At 46.4% G+C, this 18355-nt stretch overlaps 1 protein-coding gene across 1 annotated transcript in view; it reads right to left on the bottom strand.

Moving 5' to 3' along the window:
• Positions 1 to 477: 477 nt before the first annotated feature.
• The window catches only part of grm6b (glutamate receptor, metabotropic 6b), a 78961-nt gene continuing 61083 nt past the window's right edge, over positions 478 to 18355 (bottom strand). The window contains exon 10 of the mRNA XM_034167299.1: positions 478 to 1948. Coding sequence (XP_034023190.1) covers positions 1709 to 1948 — 240 coding nt within the window. The 3' untranslated portion in view covers positions 478 to 1708. The remainder of the gene's footprint in view (positions 1949 to 18355) is intronic.

Genomic DNA, 18355 nt, shown 5'->3' with positions numbered 1-18355 from the left:
GGTTTGGTCAACATCTAACAGAGGTAATATTTTGGACTATGATGAGTTCAGTTGCATGTACAACCTACAGTGTACACATTACAAAGCAGAAAAAGTTGGGACGAGTAGAAAAAAAATAAAAAATATCCCCAGTGATTTATAGATTTATGTTGACTTCTATTTCATTGGACTGTAGGATAAATCAGACTTGCCTAATAACTGCTGGGACCCCCTTGACGTTTAACTGGAATAAGCAGGTCCAGAAAATGGATGGATGGATTTTCACAAGTGGGCTTTGATAAATAATTTTTCTTTTTCCACAAACTGAATTATAGTAATATTATAATTGGTCAAATAATGGAGGACAAAAAAAATGAAGTTGTTCTACAATAATTTGATTATAGGAAAAAAAACGTCCTACATAAATGAATCTGAGGCATTATTGTAAAGCGCTTTGAGCGCCTGATGCAGATGGAAAAGCACTATATAAATGCAGTCCATTCTCCATTTAGAAATGTAAATTCCTGAAAATCACCCTGTGTGTGTTACTGTCTCTTTATTGTGTGAATATCTGTTGTATCATTTGTTTGGACCCCTGGCAGAAATTGATAAATGTAGATCTTGCTTTTTTCCTGTGTTGTGCTTTGTTTTGCTTTTATTTTCTTGCTTCTTGGGTTTGTTTTTTGCTTGTAATCACAGATGTACCATTCTTGGAAGTCATTTTGCTTGTCTGATTTGCATATACTCTTTTTTTTTTTTTTTTTTTTTTTTACATCAAATCAATCAAACCTTAATCAGCGTTTCAGTGAAGACCAAAGCTTCAAACATCACGTCATGTAGAAATCACAATCTGATACAAGCTAGTGCCTCAGTATTAAATGTCTATTTAGCGTGGATTTCAATTCCAGACATTGTAGTTGTTGTCCTAAACCTTTCATCTTCTGCTGTGAGAGAATATAAAATGAATTTGCACCAATAGGGACTGATTAGAGGACAGTTCTTACTGGTATTATTTGTAGTGGCTTGTTTACGCTCGGCTCCGTGAGGTCGAAGGCTCACAACAATTTTACCGAAGTGTATGTTCAATAAATGAGTTATTGGCACAACTTGGTCAACCTGCCTGAGATTTTCGTAACCACATATGTTGAACCTGAGAGTAAAGTGTTACTGTACTTTGGTTATAATGGACGCGTTTGCTTTCTGAGCCTTATGTTGCTGTTTGATCATTCTGGCAGTCATAAAGCATCTTGTTTCTTCACTATCCCTCTCATGAAAGATTCATTCACCTTCATTTCTGCTTCACATTTTTCTTCTGTCCTCCTGTAAGAGCTCCACTTTTCCTGACAGTTTGGGAAGCACACGGAGAATAACGTGTGCCCTTTTTTTTTTTTCTTCTTCTTCTGCTAAATTCACATTGTCAGTCAGTTGGAAATATATACATGAATGTCATTTAAAAACAAAACAAACAACTTTAACATTCCTTGAAGCCTGCTTGGTGCACCATCATTGTAGTTGTGTAAGCGTTTTCAAAAGAGGCCCATATTTAGGTGCTTTCATGCTTCATTCCAGATTCAGCAGTTTTGAGTAACCTACATGTGTGATCGCTGAGTCTTCTGACCATCTTTATTAAAGGAGAGAAAAGGGCACTCCAGCCAAACCAGATGTTAATGTTTGTTTGTCCACTTGTGAAGATGTGTGGAGTACACAGACTCATGCCATTTGTGTCATTTCATTCCACTCTCTCAGGTTCAGTCTTGGATTCTCCGTTCTGTTTCTCGCTGACCTTCTGCGACAGGCGTGTGGACACAGTGGCCGCCTGGACCACAGCTTTGAAGCTGCGCTTCCTCTTCTGGACATTCTGCTCTGGGTGGAAGATGATCACATAGACCTTTGGGATGTAGAGCATGCCCAGGGACACAGTGGCGCTCAGGCTCAAAGACACCGTCAGGGTGGTGGTCTGGATGAACATCTGCAACAGTCACAAGGTAGGACACTTTAAGATCAAATAAGATCAACTGTATTTATCCCAAAGGAAATTATCTTGCAAGAGTATAGAATCAGTAAACCGTGAACATTTATTATTTTATTTTTACAATAAGTACAACAAATTTATGCAAAATGACTGGAAGACATTCACACAAGATGTTCAACAATATTACAAAACTCTGAATAACTGAATAACTCTGTATGTATGTATTCATCCTGCAGAAGGGAGAGGAATTACACAGTCTGATTGCCACAGGTAGGAAGACCTCCTGTGGCATTCTGTGGTGCACCTCGGTAATCTGTCTATTGCTGAAGGTACTCTCACAGGACGTAAGTGTGGCATGCAGGGAGTGGGGGGTGTTGTCTAAAATGCTGAGCATTTTCCTCAGCATCTTCCTCTCTGACTCCTCCACCACAGACTCCAGCTCAACCCCCAGAACAGAGCCAGCTCTCCTGATGAGCTTGTTGAGTCTGTTCATGTCAGCTGCATTCAGTCTGCTGCCCCAGCACACATATAGCACAGGTTTGTAGGTATTCACCAAGTAATTTCATTTTTGCATGTATACCTCCCAACATCCAGTGATGGTGCATGGGGTGGGAACATTGTTTTTAGTTCTGTTGATGAAACTTGTTGAAAAGACTGATCAGCCAAGGCCAAAGTCATGTAGAAAAATCAGTGTCATAGGTAAAAGTCAACTTTTGGCCCAGTGCTTATATATAGGGAATATATGGAAGGTTTGGTATTTTGTGCAAATGGTTGCAGAAATTACTATGGTTGCTCATGCATACTAATTTGAAGTCATATACGACCTTTTTCTTGATCATATGGCCTTGGGGCAAACTGAAAGGTAAATCTCAAGATTATAACTTTATAACTCAGTTTAGAGCCAGTAAGAATTAAGGAATAGTAGTGTGTTAGTTAAGCATAAAGTGGTTAAATTTGGGAGCAAATGGATCAAATGTCAAGGCCACACACCAGCATGTATTATGGTAACATCAAATCACAAAGGCTTAATTTGCATTCATCTGTACAAAACATCTGAGGTAATATGTGTTTTAATTTATTTCCACCTGAGGACAGCATGCCGACGTCTGTGCTTCACGCTGTAGTTATGCAACTTCATATCCTACAAGCCATGACAGGTGTTCCCAAGCTGTGACTTGCGAGCACAGATATCTGAACAGCTGAATGTCATAGGGGGACACGCCGATCTCTGTCAGCGGACCTCGGCAGCTCACAGAAAGAAAAGCTTACTCTCTGTACCTTCATTCTGTGATTTTTTTATTGTATGTATGTATTATTATGGGTTTGTCCTGCATCTGTCTGGTGTTTGTGTTTGTAATGTAACACATCGCGTGCACTGAGCCATCATTTCCAGCTGTCAGTGAGTCGCTGGCCCGCGATCAAGTGAGAGGCGCCTTGCTGTGCTGTGTGTGCTGGCCGGTCTCCATGCGATCATGTCTGTACATACATATCAGCATTTCATGCAAGCGTGCTCCCCCCCTGCATGCCACATGTGTTGCGGGGGGGGGGGCGCAAAAGAATTGCACGTTACATGTGTTGTGAGGGGGTGCAATAGACACGCATGCCACATGTGTTGCGGGGGGGGGCGAGGCGCAACACATGCGCACATGTGCAATACACACGCAGGCCACATGTGTTGAGAGGGGAGAGAGAACAAAGTACTTTGATTCCTCTTTAGGCAGGTTGAAGGTCACTAGACTACAGATGGTGAGTCACCTGATCACAGCTTCTTCTAACACCTCCTTGTCCAATCTCAGGGCAATCACAGGCCGCTTTCTTAGCTGCTTTGTACAACCTAGAGTTTCTATCAAGCCGTGCACTACAACTCCTACGGATAATATTTAGAGTGCCCTCAGATATGAAACACATCCACCTATGGGCACTATTGACTCTAATGCAATCCTCAGTAACTTTCATGGCATGGTTGTCAAAGAAATCCCACAATCCATTTGGATTGTGAGTTGTGTCCATGTCTGCAAGTCCTCAGCTTGCATGCAAATTCCATAGAACTGGTCTGTTCAGAGTTAGTCTTCACCTGTATCCTCAAGGAGGCCACAGTAAGTCTGTGGCCAGTATTCACAGAGTGGGCACTTCTACGAACTCACCAGTTCTGCAGAATTCTCCAGCATTTTCCCACAAGGACACGGTCAATCCCCTTTGCAACACTGCCGATGTTAGAATGTCCAGTGGAGTGCATCTGGACACAGACACTAGGATTCAGCAACTCATAGCCCCTGATGTTTTGCAAAGATGAGGAGCATTGAGCCATTTTGACCATGCAATTCTCCTAGTCAGCCCTGTTGGTGGCACTGGTCATACTGAAATCACCCATGTCATCTCTGGAGCAGTAGTCAATCACCAATTGATGCTGCAAATAAATGGTCTCCCTCACCAAGACATCGCTCACTGCAGTTGGAATATAGACTGAGAGACCAGACATAACACCCAGTGAATGCTTGAGTCTGAGCCTCATAATATGCTCATTGACACGAATGACATCAAACACCATTGGAAAAAGCTGGTCTGCTACAACAACTGCCACTGGCTCCATACACCGACCATTGGGATGACCAGACCAAAAATTGGTGTATCCATCCACAGAGATCTTGCCATTTCCAGGTCTTCACATTTCAACAAATTTCCCACTCTGTATTTGTGGACCTGTGGTTCTTAAAGTGTTGATGAACTTAACAAAGTTATGATGATATTTACACCTGCACACCATCTCGAGCCTGTGCTCACTGTGCAGATATTCAAGAAAATGTAGTATAAGGAAATCCTTAAGGCGTTTTACCATTTTAATTTCAAAGCACATGAGGCAGTGTTTTCCTGTGATGAATGATTTATGGCTTGGTGTATATTCCTGGAATAGGGCTCTATTTATGGGCTCTGAACATATGTGCTCCTTGTTGCTCATCTTTTAACTCAAATGCAACAGTAGGGGAAACAGGGCACAGTGAATCAGTAGCAATATCTGCAAAACTACAAATATACAACCCCAATTACAGTGAAGTTGGGAGTTTGTGTAAAATGTAAATAAAAACAGAATACAATAATTTGCAAATCCTCTTCAACCTATATTCAATTGAATACACCACAAAGACAAGACATTTAATGCTCAAACTGATACATTTTATTGTTTTTGTACAAATATTTGCTCATTTTGAAATGGATGCCTGCAACACGTTTCAAAAAAGCTGGGACAGTGATATGTTTACCACTGTGTTACATCACCTTTCCTTCTAACAACACTCAATAAGCACTTGGGAACTGAGGACACTAATTGTTGAAGCTTTGTAGGTGGAATTCTTTCCCATTCTTGCTTGATGTACGACTTCAGTTGTTCAACAGTCCGTGGTCTCCATTGTGGTATTTTGAGCTTCATAATGTGCCACACATTTTCAATGGGCGACAGGTCTGGACTGCAGGCAGGCCAGTCTAGTACCCACACTCTTTTACTACAAAGCCACGCTGTTGTAACACATGCAGAATGTGGCTTGGCATTGTCTTGCTGAAATAAGGAGGGACGTCCCTGAAAAGACGTTGCTTGGATGGCAGCATGTGTTGCTCCAAAACCTGGATGTACCTTTCAGTATTGATGGTGCCATCACAGATGTGTATGTTGCCCATGCGATGGGCACTAACACACCCCCATACCATCACAGATGCTGGCTTTTAAAGTTTGCACAGGTAACAGTCTGGATGGTCTGTTTCATCTTTTGTCTGGAGGACACAACGTCCATGATTTCCAAAAACAATTTGAAATCTGGACTCATCAGACCACAGCACACTTTTCCACTTTGCGTCTGTCCATTTCAAATGAGCTTGAGCCCAGAGATGGCGGCGGCATTTCTGGATGTTGTTGATGTATGGCTTTTGCTTTGCATGATAGAGTTTTAACTTGCACTTGTAGATGTAGCAATGAACTGTGTTAACTGACAATGGTTTTCTGAAGTGTTCCTGAGCCCACTCAGTAAAATCCTTTACACAATGATGTCGGTTTTTAATACAGTGCTGCCTGAGGGATCAAAGGTTACGGGCATTCAATGTTGGTTTTCGGGCTTGCTGCTTACATGTAGAAAGTTCTCCAGATTCTCTGAATCTTCTGATTATATTATGTACTGTAGATGATGGAATGTCTAAATTCCTTGCAACTGAACATTGAGAAAAATTGTTCTTAAACTGTTGGACTATTTTTTGTGCAGTTGTTCACAAAGTGGTGATCTTCGCCCCATCTTTGCTTGTGAATGGCTGAGCCTTTTGGGGATGCTCCTTTTATACCCAATCATGACACTCACCTGTTTCCAATTAGGTGTTCTTTGAGCATTCATCAACTTTCCCAGTCTTTTGTTGCCCCGTCCCAACTTTTTTGAAATGTGTTGCAGGCATCCATTTGAAAAGGAGCAAATATTTGCACAAAAACAATAAAGTTTGAACATTAAATATCTTGTCTTTGTGGTGTCTTCAAATGAATATAGGTTGAAGAGGATTTTCAGATCTTTGTATTCTGTTTTTATTTACATTTTACACAATGTCCCAACTTCATTGGAATTGGGGTTGTATTTGCAACAGTTATGCCATATTTTTATGCATAAAAACATCCCCTTATAAATAAGTTTTGTTTTTGGATACATTAAGGGTAAAACTAAGAGGCAAGTGAAGTCAGTTTTTTCTATCAAAAGTAAATTTTGTATTGTAAAATCTTACAAATATTTATTTCTCACAACAGAGGAAAGGTGGCCCAAAAAAATTATTAGTTAGAAGACTACCCCGTCTAACTGATGAGCATGTGTTATGTCTTCTCCAGACTATCAGCTATTTGATAACATGACTCGTGTGTCACATGCACCTGAGGCACAGTGAATTGGGGCACAATGAATCAGTCTAGAAAGTGAATTACTAAGCCCCAGTATCAAGTGGATGACAAATATTACTTGTTGAAGTTTATACATTTATTTTTCCATGAATTATTTATATAATTTGTGTATATAAGCAAGTGTTTTCACGTTTGAACAGAAATTCTGACAGTTGTATTTATAATAGTTTGTAAAGGACTTATATCACTATATAAGACACTCACACATTACATAGCTGCTTTGCTGGATTGTAATTTGTATATGCATCAGCATATATTTAATAATTTTGAAGAAATCTTCATAATCATGTGTTTTTTTTTTATTATATTCTTAGTTGATTCACTGTGCCTCGTGAATTAGTGTCCGGGGCACAGTGAATCAAAAATTTTAAAATTGATTTTAAACACCTGTAAATTACACTTGGGGAGACATAAATAACACAGCCTTATAAACAATAACTTGCTGTATTAAATCCACAATAGAATGACCTAAACCTACACAAAATGTGTTTATGCTGCCACAAAACAACATTTCTGATCCACTGTGCCCCCACTTCCCTTAAAACAAAAACTGACTTCCGAGATTTGCTTCTTCCAAATTCCAACCTTGTTCAGTCAAACTGTGCATGAATAAATCAGCCCATATGTGCAATAAATAAGATATTTGTACCATAAATAAACAATGACTTGGAAACCACACAACCAAGACTGTTTCCTTAGCAGCAGCACATCCTGGTAGCTCGGTAGCTAATACTGATACCTTAATCAGTGATCTCTCCATTTCTAAAACGAGCTGTGCTAAATTATGAGCACGTTAAAAGTGGGTTGTATATGTACTATGTTGTTCTCCATTCAGATTCAGAAGATCTGCTGAAGACACTCAGGTAATCTGTCACTTTCTTACACATGGTCATGTATCCATGCCATACTGATGTGGCACGAAAAAGTTTCTGGCTATATTTAAATCTTTGCCAAAGTGATGATTAATTGAATGAGATAGCTGAATTAGTCCATTAGGGGTTTTGACTGTCCCTTATGACCTCTTTTCCTTCCTCGCTTTCTTAATTCACTTTGGTACATTTAAAGGAGGTGAAAAGACTTTGAAAGCACCGCAGGGCTCAATTGTTTCAGCCTGAGCGATTCATAATACAGCTCTCTTTTAGTCAAAGCATATCTATATTTTTCATATTCCCCCATTAGGCTCAGACCTTGTAATAGCAGAAATAACCCATGAGCAGAAAGAGCTTCAGGCTTCGAGGATGAAGGTAAGACGGCGGGAAGAAAATGTAAGATGACAGGCAATAATCTGAAATTTCACTCATAATCTGTTAATTCAGCATAGTATTTAAAACATTGCTGTTGATATTATTAAGTCAAGTCTAGGAGCATTTGTTGTCTCCACATCCACTACGCCATGGAACCACCTAGGATCCTGGATGGCAACCACACATGCAGACCAGTCCGATCAAATTCTTGTTGAATTGTGGACAGAGAATGAGCCACACGGCCAAAATATTGTTGTTGACGTTCCCTCACAAGGCAAGTGATACTCTCCTACAGTAATCGTTTGTTAGTGAGGGAAATTCAGCTGCAGCCTTTTGCCCATGTGGCGTGTTTCTTTTGGACATGATTCAACAAGCTACGTGAGGATCCAACAGCTGGAAAAGGGACCACTCACATGTGGTGGTGGCAAATAGCTGGTTACTTTCATTACTTTCCAGACTGTGGTGGATGTGGCAATGCACTGCAGCAGAGCATTGTTCCCACACCTGACCCTTCCTCACTTGCAAGAAGTGTTCTTCATGGTTTGGAGACATCAATAATTCATTATGATGTGACAGTGAAAGCATGATGTAATCTGGGTATGCACTCATACGAGGTCTATTAGATAATAAACCGACCCTTTTATTTTTTTTTAATTATATGGATTTGAATGACATGCGATTACACCAATCATGCTTGAACCCTCGTGCGCATGCGTGAGTTTTTTCACACGTGTCGGTGACGTCATTTCCCTGTGGGCAGGCCTTGAGTGAGATGTGGTCCCGCCCTCTCGGCTGAATTCCTTTGTTTCACACGCTGCTCGAGACGGCGCGCGTTGCTTTATCAAAATTTTTTCTGGACCTGTGAGGAATATCCGAGTGGACACTATTTGAGAAATTAAGCTGGTTTTCGGTGAAAAGTTTAACGGCTGATGAGAGATTATGGGGTGTTTCTGTCGGTGTAAGGACTTCCCACGGAGCGGGACGTCATGCAGCGCTTCCAGGCGCCGTCGTCGGCCTGTTTTGACCTGAAAACATCCTAATTTAAGGCTTAATTCACCCAGGACATCGTGAGAGAACAGAGAAGGTTCAGAAGAGGCCGGCATGAGGACTTTATGCGGATATTCCACTGTTTAAGGACATTTTGTAATGAAAGACGTGTGCGCAAATTCGCCGAGTCGTTTCCATGACGACTCGTCAAATCTGTGTGCGCCGCGACAGGAAAACACCTCCGTGTTGAAAACCATTTGTAAAATTCAGGCGGCTTTTGATGGCTTTCAACAAGTGAGTAACTGAGAAATTGTTTCACAGCTTGGGCATGTTCCAACTTGCCCGTTAAGGTTTCCAACGGAGGTGTTTTTCCTGTTGCGACCCCCTGCGGTCGGGTCCAGCCCGACATGCGACTCTGCCCGCACGTTCTTTCATTACAAAATGTCCGTTAACAATGGAATGTCCGAATAAACTCCTCATGCCGACTTCTTCTGAAAGTTCTCTGTTCTCTGACGACTTACTGGGTCAACAGAGCCTGAAATGTGGAAGTTTTCAACTTGAAACGGCGAGACGCTGCCGCCTCAAAGCGCAGATCGCCGTCAGGCACCGTGGGCCGTCCTTACGGCGACACTACCAGACCAAAATCTCTCATCAGCCGTTAAAATTTTTACCGACAACCAGCTGAATTTATCGAATGGTGTCCACTCAGTTGTGCCTTACAGTTTTGAAAAAAATTTGATCAAACAAAGCAGCAGTCTCTGAGCCATTCCTAAACAATGAAAAAAACGACAAGAGGGTGGGCCACTCCTCACTCAAAGACTGCCCACAGGCGAATGACGTAACCGACAGGCGTGAAAAAACTCTTGCATGCCCACGAGGGTTCAAGCATGTCTGATGTAATCACACGTGATTCAAATCCATATGGTTTTTGAAAAAAATAATAAGGTCGGATACTTTTCTATTAGATCTCGTATATGAATAAAGTGAGGTTATTTCTCAGGCAACTAGCCATTTTACCCTTTAAAAATAATTATTTCTTCATAATCTTTTACACAGTGTTTAAAAGTATGACACATTCCATTCACTTATGACACTTTCTCCCAGAGATATGTATAACCTGTCGTTGAATTGTTTTGTTTTGATGAATAAAGTGGGTACAACCCAAAAATCTTTAAAAATGGCTAGATGACCACACTATTAGAGATGTTTTGAAAAGGAATATACCAGTTATTAAGTTATCAGATGTTTTTTTTTTTTCTTTATTAAAAGCATTTTTCTAAATTTTAAATACTGGAAAATGGGCTGTCCCTTAACAAAGCACAACTTCATTTTTCTCAGTTGTGTCAAAATAAAAAGTGATAAAAAAAAACCCAAAACAAATAAACAAAATTTAACCTTCAATATGTTCTCATCCCTGCGATAAGCTGGTGTCCTGTCCAGTGTGTACCATGCCACATGCTCTATGACTGCTGGAATAGGCTCCACCCCCACCCCCGTGACCCTTAATTGGAGTAAGCGGGTATAGAAAATGGATGGATGGATATGTTGTCATTCATAAAAGTACGTGTTAAAACATGAACATACAGTGAGGAAAATAAGTATTTGAACACCCTGCGATTTTGCAAGTTCTCCCACTTAGAAATCAGGGAGGGGTCTGAAATTTTCATCTTAGGTGCATCTCCACTGTGAGAGACATAATCTAAAAAAAATAATAATCCGGAAATCACAATGTATGATTTTTTTAATAATTTATTTGTATGATAGTGCTGCAAATACGTATTTGACCCCCTACCAACCAGCAAGAATTCTGGCTCACACAGACCTGTTAATTTTTCTTTAAGAAGCCCTCTTATTCTGCACTCTTGACCTGTATTAATTGCACCTGTTTGAACTTGTTACCTGTATAAAAGACATCTGTTCACGCACTCAATCAATCACACTCCAACCTGTCCACCACAGCCAAGACCAACTGTAGACCTGCACAAGGCTGGGATGGACTACAGGACAACAAGCAAGCAGCTTGGTAGAAGAACTGTTATGATTATTTATTAGAAAGTGAAAGAAACACAAGATGACTGTCAATCTCCCTCGGTCTGGGATTCCATGCAAGATCTCACTTTGTGGGGTAAGGATGATTCTGAGAAAGCTCAGCACTACACAGGAGGACCTGGTCAATGACCCAAAGAGAGCTGGGACCACAGTCACAAAGATTACATTAGTAACACATAATGCTGTCATGGTTTAAAATCCTGCAGGGCAGCAAGGTCCCCCTGCTCAAGCCAGCACATGTCCAGGCCCGTTTGTAGTTCACCAGTGACCATCTGGATGATCCAGAGGAGGCATGGGAGAAGGTCATGTGGTCAGATGAGATCAGAATAGAGCTTTTTGGAATCAACTCCACTTACCATGTTTAGAGGATGAGAACAACCCCAAGAAAACCATCCCAACTGTGAAGTACGGGGGTGGAAACATCATACTCTGGGGGTGCTCTTCTGCAAAGGAGACAGGACGACTACACCATATTGAAGGGAGAATGGATGGGGTCATCTATTGCGAGATTTTGGCAAACAACCTCCTTCCCTCAGTAAGAGCATTGAAGATGGGTCATGGCTCTGTCTTCCAGCATGATAATGACCCCAAACACACAGCCAGGGCAACTAAGGAGGGGCTCCGTAAGAAGCATTTCAAGGTCCTGGAGTGGCCTGGCCAGTCTCCAGACCTGAACTCAATAGAAAATCTTTGGAGGGAGCTGAAACTCCAAACCTGAAAGATTTGGAGATCTGTATGGAGGAGTGGACCAAAATCCCTGCTGCAGTGTGTGCAAACCTAGTGAAAAACTACAGGAAACATTTGACCTCTGTAATTGCAAACAAAGGCCACTGTACCAAATATTAACATTGATTTTCACAGGTGCATTTGCAGCAGTAACATACAAATAAATTATTAAAAAATCATACATTGTGATTTCCAGATTTTTTTTTTTTAGATTATGTCTCTCACAGTGGACATGCACCTAAGATGAAAATTTCAGACCCCTCTATGATTTCTAAATGGGAGAACTTGCAAAATCACAGAGTGTTCAAATACTTATTTTCTTCACTATATGCAAGATGTTTTTAAATAAATCGTATTTTCTAACTCCTCCATGACCAGTGAAAGATCAAGGACCGAGACGTCGCCCGGTATGGCGGAGCCGGGGTCCCACCCTGGAGCCAGGCCTGGGGTTGGGGCTCGCCTGGTGGTCGGGCCTTAGCCCCGAAGGAGCAACGTGGGTCCACCCTCCTGTGGGTTCACCACCTGCAGAGGGGGCCATGGGGGTCGGGTGCAGAGAGGATTGGGTGGCGGTCGAGGGCGGGTGGCCCGGCGGCCTGGTCCATGCTCACAGCCCCTGGCTGTTGGGACGTGGAATGTCACCTCGCTGCGGGGCAAGGAGCCTGAGCTTGTGCGGGAGGTTGAGAGATACCGACTAGAGATAGTCGGGCTCACCTCCACGTACAGCATGGGCTCTGGTACCCAACTCCTGGAGAGGGGCTGGACGCTTCATTTTTCTGGCGTTGCCCACGGGGAGAGGCGGAGAGCTGGGGTTGCATTGCTTATTTTTCCCCAGCTCAGTCGCCATGTGTTGGAGTTCACTCTGGTGAACGAGAGGGTCGCGTCCCTACGGGTCGGGGACAGGTTTCTCACCATTGTCTCGGCCTACGGGCCGAGCAACAGTGCAGAGTACCCGACCTTCCTGGAGTCCCCGGGAAGGGGTACTAGATAGCACTCCGAATGGGGACTCCATTGTTCTCCTCGGGGATTTCAATGCCCACGTGGGCGGCGACAGTGAGACCTGGAGGGGGGTGATCGGGAAGCACGGCCTCCCCAATCTGAACCCGAGTGGTGTTCAGTTGTTGGACTTCTGTGCTAGTCACAGTTTGTCCATCACGAACATCATGTTCGAGCACAAGGGTGTCCATAAGTGCACGTGGCACCAGGACACCCTGAGCTGGAGGTCGATGATCGACTTTGTAGTCATATCATCTGACCTTCAGCCACGTGTCTTGGACACTCGAGTAAAGAGAGGGGCAGAGCTGTCGACCGATCACCACCTGATGGTGAGTTGGAGCCGCTGGGATGGGAGGAAGCTGGTCAGACCTGGCAGGCCCAAACGTATCGTGAGGGTCTGCTGGGAATGACTGGCAGAACCCTCTGTTAGGGAGGTCTTCAACTCCCACCTCCGGGAGAGCTTCTCCCAGATCCCGGGGGAGGTTGGAGACATGGAGTCCGAGTGGACCATGTTCTCCACCTCCATTGCTGATGTGGCCACTTGTAGCTGTGGTTGCAAGGTCTCTGGTGCCTGTCGCGGTGGCAATCCCTGAACCTGGTGGTGGACACCGGAAGTAAGGGATGCCGTCAAGCTGAAGAAGGAGTCCTACTTATCTTTGTTGGTAGGTGGGACCCCAGAGGCAGCTGACAGGTACCGGCAGGCCAAGCGTGCCACAGCCCGTGCAGTCGCAGAGGCAAAAACTCGGGTCTGGGAGGAGTTTGGGGAGGCTATGGAGGAGGACTATCGGTCGGCCTCGAAGAGATTCTGGCAAACTGTCCGACGCCTCAGGAGGTGGAAGCAGCTCTCCACCGGCACTGTTTACGGTGCGGGTGGGGAGCTGTTGACTCTGACTGGGGATGTTGTTGGGCGGTGGAAGGAGTACTTCGAGGATCTCCTCAATCCCATCGTCATGTCTTCCGAAGAGGAAGCAGAGACTGGGGACCCAGAGGCGGACTCATCCATTACCCAGGCAGAAGTCACCGAGGTGGTTGGAAAGCTCCTCGGTGGCAAGGCTCCTGGGGTGGATGAAATCCGTCCTGAGTACCTTAAGTCTCTGGATGTTGTGGGACTGTCTTGGCTGACACGCCTCTGCAACATCGCGTGGCGATCGAGGACAGTGCCTCTGGATTGGCAGACCGGGGTGGTGGTCCCTCTGTTTAAGAAGGGGGACCAGAGGGTGTGTTCCAACTATAGGAGGATCACACTCCTCAGCCTCCCCGGTAAGGTCTATTCCAGAGTACTGGAGAGGAGAATTCGACGGATGGTCGAACCTCGGATTCAGGAGGAGCAGTGTAGTTTTTGTCCTGGTTGCAGCACACTGGACCAGCTCTACACGCTCCATCGGGTGCTTGAGGGTTCATGGGAGTTCGCCCAACCAGTCCACATGTGTTTTGTGGATCTGGAGAAGGCGTTCGACCGTGTCCCTCGGGGCACCCTGTGGGGAGTGCTCCGGGAGTACGGGGTCCGGGGTCCTTTGCTAAGGGCTTTCCGGTCCCTGTACGACCGCAGCAGGAGCTTGGTTCGCATTGCCGGTAGTAAGTCAAACCTGTTTCCAGTGCACGTTGGCCTCCGCCAGGGCTGCCCTTTGTCACTGGTTCTGTTCATTATTTTTATGGACAGAATTTCTAGGCGCAGCCAGGGTGTAGAGGGGGTCTGGTTTGGGAACCACAGAATCTCGTCTCTGCTGTTTGCGGATGATGTGGTTCTGTTGGCTTCGTCAAATCAGGACCTTCAGCGTGCACTGGGGCGGTTTGCAGCCGAGTGTGAGGCGTCCGGGATGAAAATCAGCACCTCCAAATCCAAGGCCATGGTTCTCGACCGGAAAAAGGTGCTTTGCCCTCTTCAGGTCGGTGGAGTGTCCTTGCCTCAAGTGGAGGAGTTTAAGTATCTCGGAGTCTTATTCACGAGTGAGGGACGGATGGAGCGTGAGATCGATAGACGGATCGGTGCAATGTCTGCAGTGATGCAGTCGCTGTATCGGACCGTCGTGGTAAAGAGAGAGCTGAGTAGGGGGGCAAAGCTCTCGATTTACCAATCGATCTACGTTCCGATCCTCACCTATGGTCATGAGATTTGGCTCATGACCGAAAGAACAAGATCGCGGGTACAAGCGGCCGAGATGAGTTTCCTCCGCAGCGTGGCTGAGCGCTCCCTTAGAGATAGGGTGAGGAGCTCTGTCACTCGGGAGGAGCTCGGAGTCAAGCCGCTGCTCCTCCACGTCGAAAGGAGTCAGTTGAGGTGGCTCGGGCATCTTTTCCGGATGCCCCCTGGACGCTTCGCTGGAGAGGTGTTCCGGGCACGTCCCATTGGGAGGAGGCCCCGGGGAAGACCCAGGACACGCTGGAAGGACTACATCTCTCGGCTGGCTTGGGAACGCCTTGGGGTTCCCCCAGAGCAGCTGGGGGAGGTGTGTGTGGATCGGGAGGTCTGGGCGGCTTTGCTTGAGCTGCTGCCCCCGCAACCCGACTCCGGATAAAGCGGAAGAAAATGGATGGATGGATGGACGTATTTTATAACTGTCCCCACATTTTAATCATGCCCTGTCAAATTTATATTAAACACAACATAAAAAATAAAATTAAGTATATTATTCTCAGGAAGTGACACCCTTTGACCAAGGCGAAGGTGATATTGATCAACACTAAGTCCTTTCATTGAATTATTTGACTTTAAACTGTTTTATTCATCCTTAATGTTGTGGAAAGTGTAGTGACACGGACCCACAACAGGAGGCGCAAATGAACGGTCAATAGATGAGCCAAAAGGTAACAATTTAATGTTGTGAATGTGCACAATGATCATACAGACAATCACAGAATCTGGTAGCAGTCAATACACAAAGGTGACGTGTGGGCAGGCTCGAGGATAGAAGACGTCTGTCCTGAGAAGAGCCGGAACCACACGATTTTCACCGCCACCGAACCTGGTGAATACTGGAGCCGCCAAGTCCCGAATTCCCAGGTGGTCACCGTCCCCGACTGTCGGATCTGATACTGCTGGCGAGGAGCGCAAAAAGTGAGATGTGGGTGTGTGCACACCCAGTAACAAAAACAGTCCGAAGGTGGAAAGTCACCTCCACCTCTAATCACACACTCGTGCAGCTCCTGTTAAATCACTTATCTGGCTGGAGTGTGAAGCTAAGCCGTCGCTGATCACACTTGACGCCAATCCCACAGATAAGGAAATGCCACAGGAATATGGCTGCAAAGAAGTTCATTTATTATTACTCAATGTTTAAGTCAGCAGAGACAATTACCTTCACAGGTAGATGATATCTCGGCAGCGAGGTGGAGATGACGTTCGGCTTTTATGGAGTGGATTGATGAAGTGGAGATGGGTGACAGCTGTCATGAGTTGATGAGTGACAGCTGTCAACCCGGGCTGTGTCCGTGGCGGCAGCGCACTCTCGTGCCTGAAGCCCGCACTTCAGGCAGGGTGCCCTCTGGAGGTGGGCCAGCAGTACCTCCTCATCTGGCGGCCCACACAACAGGACCCCCCCCTCAACAGGCGCCTCCTGGCACCCGACCAGGCTTGTTCGGGTGACGGTGGTAGAAGTCGGCCAGGAGGGCCGGGTCCAGGATGAAGCTCCTCTTCACCCAGGAGCGTTCCTCTGGTCCATACCCCTCCCAGTCCACCAAATACTGAAACCCCTGGCCCTTACGACGGACGTCCAGGAGCCTGTGCACTGTCCATGCAGGCTCCCCGTCGATGATCCGGGCAGGAGGCAGCGCCGGTCCAGGCGTGCAGAGGGTGGAGGTGTGGTATGGCTTGACACGTGAGACATGAAAGACCGGGTGGATCCGCAGTGAAGCTGGTAGCTTCAGCTTCACTGCGGCCGGACTGAGGACTTTGAGGATCTGGAATGGTCCAATGTAACGTTCCTTCAGCTTAGGGGAGTCCACTTGTAAGGGGATGTCCTTCGTTGATAGCCATACCTCCTGGCCGGGCTGGTAAGCAGGGGCCGGGGAACGCCGGCGGTCTGCATGGGCCTTAGCCCTCATCCGGGCCTTCAACAAGGCAGAGCAGGCGGTGCGCCACACCCGTCGGCATCTTCGCAGGTGGGCCTGGGCCGAGGGCACACCGACCTCTCCCTCCACCACGGGGAACAGCGGGGGCTGATACCCCAGACACACTTCCAATGGGGAGAGGCCGGTGGCAGAGGACACCTGGCTGTTATGGGCGTACTTGATCCAGGCCAGATGGTCACTCCAGGCCGACGGGTGTGCGGACGTGACGCAGCGGAGGGCCTGTTCAAGTTCTTGGTTGGCCCGCTCTGCCTGTCCGTTCGTCTGAGGATGATACCCGGACGAGAGGCTCACGCTGGCCCCCAGTTCCTTGCAGAAACTCCTCCACACCTGTGAGGAGAACTGAGGACCACGGTCCGAGACGATGTCCGCTGGTATCCCATGCAGACTCACGATGTGGCGGACCAGGAGGTCTGCTGTCTCCTGGGCCGTTGGGAGCTTCGGGAGGGCCACGAAGTGGGCCGCCTTGGAGAATCGGTCTACTATCGTGAAGATGGTCGTCATGCCCTGGGACGGTGGGAGACCCGTGACAAAGTCCAGGCCAATGTGGGACCAGGGGCGACAAGGCACCGGTAGAGGCTGCAGAAGTCCTTGTGTCTTCGTGTGGTCTGCCTTGCCCCTGGCACAGGTGGTACAGGCCTGGACATACTCCTGGACGTCGGCCTCCATAGACACCCACCAGACGCGCTGCCGGACAACTGCCACGGTCCTTCGCACCCCCGGATGACAGGAGAGCTTGGAACCATGACAGAAGTCCAAGACTGCAGCTCTGGCCTCTGGTGGGACGTATAAACGGTTCTTCGGACCGGTTCCTGGGTCCGGGCTCCGTGCCAGGGCCTCCCGGACGGTCTTCTCCACGTCCCAGGTGAGGGTGGCCACGATAGTGGACTCAGGAATGATGGACTCCCGTGGATCCGACAGCTCCGTCTTGACTTCATCTTCGTGTACCCAGGACAAGGCATCCGATCTCTGGTTCTTGGTCCCGCGGCGATAGGTGATCCGGAAGTCAAAACGCCCGAAGAACAGTGACCAGCGGGCTTGCCTGGGGTTCAGCCGCTTGGCGGTCCTGATATACTCCAGGTTCCGATGGTCAGTGAAAACCGTGAATGGCACAGACGCTCCCTCCAACAGGTGTCTCCACTCCTCAAGAGCCTCTTTCACCACAAGGAGTTCTCGATTGCCGACGTCATAGTTCCGTTCAGCTGGGATCAACCTGCGAGAAAAGTAGGCACACGGGTGAAGAACCTTATCGGTCTCTCCGCTCTGGGATAGCACGGCTCCTATCCCTGAGTCAGAGGCGTCCACTTCAACCACAAACTGGCGGCTAGGGTCGGGCTGCACCAGAACTGGTGCAGACGAGAACCGGCATTTCAACTCCTTGAACGCGGCTTCGCACCGATCCGACCAGGTGAAGGGGACTTTTGG

This window comes from Thalassophryne amazonica, chromosome 3, assembly GCF_902500255.1.
Source record: "Thalassophryne amazonica chromosome 3, fThaAma1.1, whole genome shotgun sequence".
NCBI classification, from domain to species: Eukaryota; Metazoa; Chordata; class Actinopteri; order Batrachoidiformes; family Batrachoididae; genus Thalassophryne; species Thalassophryne amazonica.
The sequence above is the reverse complement of the archived record's forward strand: the minus strand, read 5'-3'. Positions and strand labels throughout refer to the sequence as shown.